This window comes from Cylas formicarius, unplaced genomic scaffold (assembly GCF_029955315.1).
Source record: "Cylas formicarius isolate icCylForm1 unplaced genomic scaffold, icCylForm1.1 PGA_scaffold_10__41_contigs__length_53128322, whole genome shotgun sequence".
Lineage (NCBI taxonomy): Eukaryota > Metazoa > Arthropoda > Insecta > Coleoptera > Brentidae > Cylas > Cylas formicarius.
The window spans coordinates 40,611,502-40,623,069 of record NW_026844214.1 but is presented as its reverse complement, the minus strand read 5'-3'; the positions used below and the strand labels follow the sequence as shown (position 1 = coordinate 40,623,069).

Genomic DNA, 11,568 nt, shown 5'->3' with positions numbered 1-11,568 from the left:
TTTTCTACGCTTTTCTAACGAGTGGTTTTAATTATATCCTATAAAATCGCTCGGTTCGTCTAAAAACGACGCAAATTAGAGGTATTTACAGTACAAAATAAATAAACGAGTCTTTACGCGATATCTCCGCGGCCTTCTCACCACCTGAAACAAAAAAAGAACGTAAATCAACATATTCGGTACGGTCCTGTCGGCATAGGCGGAAACGCCTATGCCTGTCCTGTTCGCACGCTCAACGACGGATCGCACCAAACGGTATGCAACCAAACATACGACGGCGGCTGTTGACGGGTTGCATGCCGACGTGGGGCAATCGATCGTATCGGGCTGCTTGGGATAAAAAAAAAGCCGGAGGTTAGGATTCGGGGGGTTAAAAAAAATAAACGAGACGAACGTCCCAGAAAAATTAATGCGCCCGAGGCGGCCGGAATCGTTTTATTGTTTAGTGCTCGATCTAAGAAAATGCAAAAAACTCTGCAGAAACAGCCAGTAAATATACATTTATTACCCACTATAAACAAATCCTTTATATATTTTTATTGAGAAATACATCAGTGCTTAAACTAACGCTGCTAAACGACTAAATCGAAGAAGACGAACTCGTGACAGGGTGACGATCTGCGATCGGTTTAATCGTTTCACTGAAACGTGAAGCATTAAATAAAATCGAGGGCCTACCATACAAAAGGAGGCCGGAAACGGATTCTATGGATACAACAAAAGAAACCACGGGTCTAGGAAAAAGTTCGATAAAAATGGCGCGAGCGGGAACGGGGCCGCGGAAGGTAAATTTTATTTTCGAGGCACATTTTTTTATTTTACAAAATAATCCCGGACACGTAAAAAGCGGGGACTAAAACAGCCGCTATAATTGTTAACCTCTCCATGCCATTGCGTTTTGCCCAACTCGCACTGTTTTTACACCGCCGAATATCCAACTGGATCGTGACACCTAAACGCGATTAATTTTATCAGTGCGTCTATACCGCAAAATAAAAGTTCAATGCCAGGTGGCAGTTGAGGGAGCTGGCGTCAAAACTCTCCCTCGGCCACTGGCTCTAACCTAGAAAAAACGTTTCGGGCGCGTACACACCTTTGGCTCATCAGTACGCGCCCCCACGATATGGGCTCCTGAAGTTGCCGCGTGACCTGCGCGGTCCCCTGTTACCCCGGGTCCTGTTTCCAGCCCGGAAAACACCTCTAGGCCTGCCGCCGACGCCACTCCAGTCCCAACTGTCATTGGCCCGGAAACCGCCTCCTTGTCCATGGCCCCTAAACTCCCTAAAATTGTTAAAGTTGACGTCGGAGGCCCCCGTGTTGTCCGCAGCCTCAAAGTACTGGCCGTCCTCGGTGTACGAATCGTCAAAGGGCGGGGCGTGGCTTGGCGAGTGCTGCGTCCAGGGCGGGGGCGGTTGATCGCCCATCCACGTACCGGACATCGAGGGCGGCGGCTGATTCATGTCCATCGTCGGCGGATTGGGTAGGAGGGGCGGCGTGAGTAGCAACCCGCTCTTGGGCATCTCCATCTGACCGCGAAAACAAGAAGATCGCTTAACTTATTCAGTAGTTTGAAAATGGGGTACCTGCTGATCCGGCGGAGGAGGCGGCATTGGCCCCAATGGGAAAAAGTTCATGGGGGGCATGGGAGGTCCCGGCGGTATCGAGTCTTGTCTATCGAGTCGCATGTGGCCGTCTGTCATACTGGGTGGCGGTAGACCAGGGGGCCGCATTCCAGGTGGAGGCACGTTTGACGGCGGCATACCTTTCAATGTGGCAAAGATTAAAAGGACAATGGGACCAGACCAGATATACGAACTACGCTATATGGTGAGACAATCCTATATAGTGTTACTTAATACTTATATTCTGTGTTATAAGCCGTAACAAATAAATTAACAAAGATAGTTTATAAACTTTAGTGACGCCACAGCTAATCTCAAGAAACTAAGATTTGATACGAGAGCAGCGCCAAAATTTGCCGGCCTGAATATGAAAGAAACAAAGTAGAGTAACAATTTTGTATTATTTTTCAATATAATCCCCCTTAACTTCAAAACACTTATTACATCTCTTTATAACTCAATCCCTTTAACAAGATATTCTTTTAGTTTGGCTGCAAAATGAGCTAAAACAGCCTCTTTTAACTTCGTCGTTAAACAGCCATCCACGTAAGTCCTTTTTCAAATATCCAAACAAATAATAGTCGCTGGGGGCCATATCTGGGCTAAAGGGAAGATTATCTATCTGTCGGAACCCACACTCTAAAATGGCAGCTTGTGCAATACCATCAGTATGGACAGGTGCATTATCGTGCAAAAGACGCAAGTCTCTGGCCAGTTTTCCTTGACGTGTGCACTCTCGCAATTTATGTTGGGTAATATTTACCATTGACAGTGGTATTAGTTTCTTTAAAATCTAACAAAAGAATTCCTTCACAATCCCAAAAAAAACGTGGCCATCACCTTTTTTGTTGGCTGCCAGACTTTGAATTTTCTTGCAGGTGCTTCACCCTTACGACGCCACTCCATCGATTCTTTTTTCGATAGAGGGTCATAATAGAGAAGCATAGTTTCATCTCCCGTCATAATAGTTGCTATCACAGGCTTCGGTTCCGACCCACAGAGATCCAAAAAAACCGCGCACACTCGACACGGCGTTGTTTTTGAATAGCCGAAAGGTTTTTAGGAACCCATCATGCGCTAACCTTATGCATTACCTAAATGATCCTGCAGGATTCGGCGAACACTTGTATCAGAAAGCTTAGTAATTTCTGAGATTTCCTTGACCTTTAAACGTCGATCAATCAATACCACCTCTTTCACAACCGCAATAATATCTTCCGTTATGACCTCCAATGGTCGACCAGTTCTTAAATCATCTTCAAGGGACTCCTGCCCCATTCGAAAACATTTTGCCCATTCTTTCACTACAGAATACGAAGGAGAACTTTGAACGGTCCATCCTTTCTTTAATAATTTTAGGTGTTAACCCTTCGTTTGTCAGAAACTTTATGACTGCTCTAAACTCAACTTGCGTTATTTGCGACATTTTTTCGGACACGTTTTGTTTAAAATGCTGTCAATAATAAACTATTTGACGCAAGACTTCAATTTTTTTTTCGCAGCCTACTAAGATATATATTTAAAAGAAGACAAAGTTTTATCGTGATACTGGAGCTGCATCTATGTCAGGCCGGTTAAATTTTGGCGCTAACCTCGTACATATTTTAGAACCGAAACATAATAAGGAGTTTAAAATTTTAATTTTAAATCAAAGGATTCAATATAGAATTTATTCAAAAAAATTGGAAGATTCAAAGAATGAAATTATCAATGCTTTATGAAATTATATCAAGTAATGACGGAAGAAAATTATTAATAAATCTTCTTTTAAAAACTAGATTATCCAGTAACGCTATTTTCAAATTTATACCTGCATAGGATAATACAACCTCTTGTTTACGCTTTTACCAACAAAGTAATTCTTTTTAAATTGTCATCACCTTATAATCTGTGTTTAGTTAAGCACTATGTAAAGTAATCATTAGATATTTCATATAAATACATGCGGTAACTAGTTAGCATAAGGAATGGGAGGGAGGTAGATGTAAAGTAGAAGTGAATTTTGTAACTGGTAGATCAATAAATATGGTTAATAGATAGAAGTTCACCAGGTATTTATTGGCTCGAGTTAACCAACCAGTCTAACCAACCAGAGACTCGACAACAGCAACATTCCCATTTATATTCCTACCAATGTTGCACCGATAATAACTTACCCGGAGGTAGTTGCCACATGTTCGCCTCAATCTTCGTATCCTTTGTCCGTTTTAACTCCGTCGACAGCTTACCGAACTCCAATATGTCGTTGGAGAGGTCGTCAAGGAATTGATTAGCGTCAACATCCACGTCGTCCAGCAGGTCGGGTAGCGGAGGCGGCGGTTGAAGGGAGAAATGGTCGTCGGAGCCTAAACTCGCTGTGCCACCCTCTTGGTATCCTCCGCCTAGATCGTTACGACTGCCATTGCTCTCCTGCCTGAACATTCTGCTTTCCATGTCCTCGTCGCTCAGATCCATGTCTATGCTCTCAACGTTGCTCTCCTTCCTACGGGCCGGGCTTATCAGAGCCGAGAGCGGGAGCGGAGGGTTCCTGATGTCCATATCCATAATGGATGGCAGAGGCCGTTGCGAACTCTACGCAAATATATGAATGGCGCCCAGGCACACGTCGGAAATGCCGCGATTTACCTGATTCGGAGATTTAGGAGGCGGGGGCGGTGGCGGCGGTAGGTCCAAATTGAACTGCAACCGGTAATCCTTGTCGGAGCGAGGTGGATTCGACAGTTGTCTGTAGTCCTGATCACGGCCCTTCCAGATATCATCTGCAGCGTCAGGCGGTCGAGGGGGCGGAGCGTTCTCCGTGGGCGCGGGCGACCCCGTTAGGCTGATCAGGTTCCGGTGGTCAACGTCCTTACCGCCCAAACTGCTCAACGAGTCTTCTGAAACGATCCCCGACAATCACACAAAACTACCCAGCATACCCCACGTGGGAGAGACTGACCAATGTCCCCCATGCCGGGCAGGACCCGTTGATCGACGTCTGTTGCCCCTCTCTGTCCACTGTTGTCGTGGTATTCTATGGGGTCGGCGTAGCCCTCCTTCTCAAATGTGGGCGGGCTCTCAGGCGTGTCCATCGTGTCTTTGGCGTTTGGCCAGCTGCCTGTAATTGGTACGTCGCCTTTCAAAATCCAGAAGCGGGACGGCGATTATTTCGCGTTTACCAGTAGACAATTTTTTTAATCAAATCATTGACGCACAGAAAGCTTGAACTACTGCGAAACTTGCACGCGAAAGATTGTTGACTTTTTATGTTTACAAAAAACAAAAAAAAATGCACCAGCATAATATCCAGTTGAATTGGATCCGATAAATGAAAAAATAAATCCCATTATAAACATTATCAAATGTCATTGAAAATTAAATCAAATAATAATAAAAAATATACTGATTAATTTTATTACATAGCTTCTAAATTAAAATGATCATAATTTTCACCAATCTAACACATGCACTTAGGTTTAATTATTCTCTTCAAAAAGACAACTATTGGTGAAATAAAAAAAATGCGAAAAAAAGAAAACTTTAGTTTACCAGCTGGAACATTCAAAAATGATGAAAACATTTATTATTTAAATTTAGAGAAAAAGTTTGAAATACGGAAAACAAATTTGACTGCTGAACCTGTAATTTGGTAAATTAGAAAAGCTTTTTTGCGCTTCTAATTATCGTTGTTTAACTCCACCCATCTATAACTTCACGTTTTCCAACCAGAATCAGCTCCAATCCAGAATTGTTTTTAAATCGAGAGTATAGGGTTATAGCAGACTGTCCAACATCTTGCAATGCAATATTGCAATCGAATATTGAACCTAGTGTATATTAGTAAAGTATTAACAGAGTTGATTAAATGAGGAGGCAAAGTCTCTATAAATTATTTTGGAACTGACTATCTCGTGAAGATAGTAGCAGTGGAGTAGTTTGTTCTTTTAAATGTTATTTCCGCTGATTTACAGAATAACTCAAAATTCAGAACTTAGGCTGGCTACTCGAATAATTTTGGTGATATGTAAATATACGAAGAGTCTATAAAAACTTTGGAACTTTCTTGTCTTTCTGATGTCGACTGGCAGAGATTTTGATGTGATTGTAATGCCAGAAACGCTCACTATCTATGACACAAGCGACTCTAGTATACCACGCTACTGCGTTTTCTGGAACGACAGCACTCTCTTAACAGTTTTGATGGTTGTTGGTTATATGTAAAAGAAGAATATTATCAGGAGCAATCCCTCATAGCAAAGAACAATGTGAAATTTATAAAAGTTACTCTATTTAAAAATGAGGAAATGGTCGATGTTGATGTCTGTGCAACTTATCGTACGCATGCCATTGTTACAAATGTATTCATTGAGAACTTAAGCGAAATATTGAATACAATAGTTTAAGTTGTATAATGCTTAACATTAGACTTAATCCAAATATCTCAAAAGTTCATAAAAAGAACACCTTTACATATCTTAACCATAACCTGCTCTCTAAATACATCTCAGAAGAATCATGACATTATGTTGTGCATAATAACAATGTGCAATTGCAAATATTAAAACTTGTATTGGTAGAGTGACAGTAACTAGAAAAGTGATCTGTAAAAAAGCTAGATTAAAACCTTGGATAATGAAGCTTTTGGAATAAAAATATTTTAAATGATTTGTTGAAGTTGGTGAAAAGTTAGCAGGAAGAATATCTAATCACTAAATTGTTTTTATTTTACACCAATTAACAACAATGAAATTTTGGATCAAATAAAGAGTTTAAAAAATGGTGTGAAAGAGGGTAAGGATAACATAAGCCCTGCAAGAATAAAAATAAATATTGTATATTTCTTAGGCATATTGTAAATTTGGTGTTTAGAAGCAGGGTCTTCCCTGATGTTCTCAAAAATGCAATCATTGTTCCTCTATTTAAACATGGCGACAAAAAATTGACTAGTAACTATAGACCAATTGCACTAATAAGCACTATTAGTAAAATAATTGAAATGGGTATAAAGTATAAGCTTTTAATATATCTTGACAATCAGTAGGTCTTCAGAGAGGACTCGAGCACGGAAAATCCTCTTTGTAGGGTGACAGATTAAATTTTGTGTGAACTTGATAATCATGATGAGTATTTTTCTTGACTTGACAAAAGCTTTCGATACTGTGGGTCACGGAATCCTACAGGAAAGGCGGAATGATATTGGTGTTAGGGGGGAGTAGCACATAACCTATTTAGATCCTATTTGAATGAGAGAACACAGAGTATGGAAATGGTTGATATGTTGAGTGATAGGTTACAGGTGGGGTCTTCCCAATTGAGAAGATTAAAGAAATGGCTAGATCATATTTTATTGTCTTTAAATATAAACAAAACACATTTTATTACCTTCGCTTTATCGAGAAAATCTGTCCCTACCAATATTCAGAAACTAAGACTTTATGAATCCTATTGTGAACAAGACGTAGACTGTAAATGTAACAGCTTTCTTGAAAGAAAAACTTTTACAAAATAACTGGACATACTGATTGATGAACTGTTTACTTGGAACAGTTATACCAATTATGTAACTTGGAAAATCAGCAAACTAATATGTCAGTTCTATGAATTACGTAATAAGTTATCTTTGGAGGGAAAATGGTATATTTTTCACTAATAGAGTCAATAATGAACTATGGATTAGTGCTGTGGGATAATGCCTATGGGACGCATGTGCTAGGGTAGCAGGTGGCTCAAAAATGGATTATAAAAACATTGTATTTAAAAAAAAAAAGCAATTCCCAACTAACTTACTTTTTGAGGAGAGTAATCTGCTTACTTTTAAATAACTGTATATCAAATCAGTGACAAGATTTATATTAAAAACCAACTATTATAAAAACAAAATAACTCATCGCATTAACAAAGGTCTGCTGCCCAACGTGATGTGATTCTACAGAACCCCAAAGATTTAGCGTGCCCTGACTGAATTAGGCTAAGTGGTTTTGATTTATTTTATTTGGAATAAACCAGAAAATAATAATAAAAGCTCTATAGTATAACCATTTAAACAAATCTGAGATACCAAAGATTGTGCAAAAAATTATTGTTGATCATTGTTAACTTTTGATAATGTTAACATATAACATACATAACAGAAATAAATAGTATATACAGTTATATGTATATAATGTAATGTAATTGCTGATTGTTAATATTTATATTTATAATCAAAGAACAATAATAACTATATTATTATTATTATTAATATTATTATTATTATTATTACTATATTTTCTGGAGAACAATAATAATACAAAAAATAGTAGGGTTAGAATTTCAACCAAGCTAGTTTTACTGGTCGCCCCTGGTTATCAGTTGCATACTTCAAGGTAAACCGACTAGAAAAAAAAGTTGAATCGCACATTTTATTGGTTGACCGCTCAAATTTGTTGATTAATGAATAATTTGGGCTAAATGTTGTCCACTTTCCTTAAATTTAAAAAAAAAAAAAAAAGTATCAATTGTGCTCTTGGCACTATTGGCGCAAAAACATTCATTGCATAGAATTAGCTGAAAACAAAGCTGAATGAATATAGAAGGAAAAAAAGCTGAATCCTGCCCGCAAGTACAACTTGTAAAAGTACCTTCGTCCGGCCAACCTACAGGCAAGTCGGCGGGGTCGTACTCCTCGGAGGCGGCGGAGGCGTCGGGCTGATATGGGACTTCCGCGTCCCGCGTCTGCTGGTAACTGAACTGAGACGAATCCCGCGTCCCCGCGCCTCCTTCCTGCACGTAAACGTCCGCGGTATACGTCGTGGTTGATTGAAAGTTCGACGCCGTACCTGTTACATCACAGCAGAGGAGAAAGAAAGGAAGTTAGCAGACACTTTTTTTTATCTCACCATAAATGGGGCCGTTCAAATCGCCTGACTCGCTGCCGAAATTGTTTGCAGCTTTGGTGAATGGGGGCATAGGGGGTGGCGCGAGCGGTAGATGGCTAGACGCGTAGGGCGTCGCCGAGGCGGGCGCGTCTGCGGGGAGGGACGTCGCGACGCCCGCCGACGCCCCCCCGTAGCCGTCTCGACTATTGTCCGCCGCGCTAAACAGCGCTGAGCTGTCGATCGTCTGCAAATAATGCCATCCTACGTATTACATTGTACATTAATATTCATAGGTAGTTAGTTCGAGTTAATAATGGTTATGCCTAACTCAACCACTTAAAGAATGATTGTTAATAAAGTATTTCTCCAGATGGATTGTTATATTAACAAGGCACCATATTTATAGCATGTTTATTGCAATATTGAAGTTCGATCTTATTTAAGTAAAAGTGTTTAGGGTTGGCAAAGACATGAAAAACATATACAATACATATCCTTAAGAAATCCCAATTCTCCTAAATGAACTTACTGACACATCGAAGGACATGTTCGTTCCGATAAAACTGGTGAACCCATTGGTGGTGAAACTGGTGGAGGTGTCGCTTGAGCACGTCGTGATAGTATTCGTCACGGGATTGTAGTAACCCGCGTTGACATAATGAATGTTTGTTTCGACACCAATTACTGACACCTGAGTATCTACAAACTCATGGAAATAAATACCTAGAATATTTTTGCTTTGGACTTCTTTCTGAAAAGTAGTTCAAATGAACAACTCCAGAAATATTTAGGGCTCTAAGACTAAGAACTACTAGTAATGAAATAGTACAAATACCAGAATTAGTAGTTTTAGCCGGCAGATTGTCTTCCGGTAACTCAAGATCGGAATCAGGACTAGGCGAGGGAGCATTTATGTCTGGCGAAGGCAAAGGACTGGGCAGGGTTGCCATATGTTCTTCCAGTTTTTTTTGGAAAGTCTTCACTCTCTGCCCAAACATTTTATAGGCCTGCAGAAGAGTATTTTCTTACCGCGCACGGTGAGACAAACTTCCGCAACTTACATGAGCAACCAGTTTGACATCCTTGCGATCGGCCTCCAATTGGGTGTCAGCCTGTCTCAGCACTGATATCAGAGCTATCCTACTTTTGATCTCAGCCTTTAACGCGTTTATATAACTTTCCATATGCTTGACATAAACTTCCATCTCTTTTTCTACATCATCCACGTGCGCGCGATCTTTCAAAGATGTTATCAAATTCTCCGAGACCTGAATTTTGGGGTTATGCTCCCTCAAGACCACTAACTTGGCGTCCGTGTCCTTTTCCAAGTTAGCACATGTTTTAATTTTGTTGACGACGTAAGTTGCCTACAAGATCATGTTTGCCGGCCAGCAATGGCAAGAATGTTAAAAACTCACTTGAAATTCATGGGGTTCATCATTTTTTACCCCTGTCGGGGTGACATTGATGAGCCCACAGAGGTCTGCTATAAATTCTTCCCCGTAAACTGCTCTCTGTTCCCAGATTTTAAATATCCTCAATATTTTGTGTTTTACTCTATCATCCCTACAAGATTATGCAAAACTTAGCAAACCTGACAAATTACAATTAAAGCAGAGTTCCCACCTGACCATCGTCGTCGCTTTCTGTAATGCTGTGCCCCAACTCTCCACATACTCATAGTTCCTTCTTTTGGAATATTGCACGACATCATTAGCCAGATAAAACAAAATAAGTCTCTGTTCCACCTTAACACGTTTTAAAACGTTCAACCACGCGTTTACGATTTTTTTGTGATGCTGCCTGTTTTTTAGGCACCACTGGCAGCAGCTATTGATACTCTCTTGCGAGTCTTTCAAAGTATTTAACGTCTTCTCAAACTGCAACACATTGAAGTCGGATTCCGACGCAGTGTTCTGACTTCCCATTTTATCCGAACAACCCTAACTCCAGCACTATTCACATGTTTGCCTAAATATTCCGAGTTTTTTTCAACAACACTGTGGCTGTGAACATGTTTGCAAACAATCGCCCCAACGAGACAGGCGGGATTCGGTAACCTCCAGAATCCCGGTTAAATACAATTGCGAATAAATCTAAATGACCTAACGCGTTTTAAACCGCTAGGGGCCTTTTATTTTTCGCAAAACATTCGTTTGTTAATAAAATAATCCACCATACAAGTCAAAAATTAAAAAGAGACCTCCTCAAATTAAAAAGAGAACTCTCGCTTGCCAAGCGTTGCATCAACCCTGTTGGTAATACAGCGCGCCTCAGACGATGAGTTTGGTAGTGAAAGTTTATCTCTGGTTGCGAATAACCACTATGGTATTTTGTAGCAACTATGAATTATTTTTCCATATTTTACTTGAAATGTCTATATTTACATAAACATTTGACCTGGCCATTTTACCTGCATAAGCGGCAATAGAGCATCCACAAGTCACTGTTAACAAGAACATCCTCTTCGATTAAAATCCATGTTTATCGTATTTGAAGTGAAAAGCAACCGTTTCCAATTTTACTTGCAATCTATGGTAATTTTTTTCCGCCGAGGTTTCATTGAATTGTAAAATTGCCGATACTCTTCCATATTTCGTTTTGCGTGTTATGGAAACACTTATAATTCTGTCGTTCGTAATATTGTGGACGCACAGATATGGAATTTTTCAGAAATGAACAGAACGCGAAGCGGGTTGCGGTTCGTTGGATTCCCTTTAATAATCAATGGAGTGATTAGATTATTCATTCCGTTTAAGGCAGTGTGGTGTATTCTTTTAATATTTCCGAGAAGTCTAACCCTACCTCGCCTCGCTTGACGTATCTATTTTAATTTTTCCATAACGAAGTGATATCTTTAATTTTGAAATGTTGTGATGAATAGGGAACGAGTAAATCTCTAACTCCACGCAGCTACGTAGCTCAGATCTTTTTATCCCTCTCATGTCCTGCGTAAATCAAACAAAATACCAAATGGTCGTGGATAAAAAAGAAAAAAAGCGCGTCCCAGATATAATTTCGAGTTTCTCAAATTTAATATCTTTCGCTACTCGAACACAAGGAAATCCCTAGAAGGAAACATCGAGTGGGTTCGAAATTCGCGTCGCCGG

General features: G+C 40.1%; 1 protein-coding gene across 3 annotated transcripts; it reads right to left on the bottom strand.

Moving 5' to 3' along the window:
- Positions 1-18: 18 nt before the first annotated feature.
- Positions 19-11,116, bottom strand: LOC132708153 (uncharacterized). Of its 3 annotated transcripts, XM_060680303.1 has the most exons (14): positions 10,085-11,116; positions 9,877-10,024; positions 9,520-9,825; positions 9,294-9,465; positions 8,988-9,157; positions 8,480-8,702; positions 8,222-8,419; positions 4,561-4,719; positions 4,248-4,498; positions 3,779-4,193; positions 1,584-1,762; positions 1,339-1,526; positions 1,094-1,281; positions 19-144 (listed from the first exon to the last, which is right to left on the bottom strand). In XM_060680303.1, exons 1-13 carry the CDS (start codon positions 10,384-10,386, stop codon positions 1,104-1,106), a joined length of 2,889 nt encoding a protein of 962 aa, XP_060536286.1. In that variant the 5' UTR covers positions 10,387-11,116; the 3' UTR covers positions 19-144; positions 1,094-1,103. The 3 variants fall into 3 exon arrangements, with proteins under 3 accessions (XP_060536286.1, XP_060536273.1, XP_060536279.1); XM_060680290.1 differs by having other exon boundaries at positions 1,094-1,526; positions 10,085-11,115; XM_060680296.1 differs by having other exon boundaries at positions 1,094-1,526; positions 4,248-4,495; positions 10,085-11,115.
- Positions 11,117-11,568: the final 452 nt, after the last annotated feature.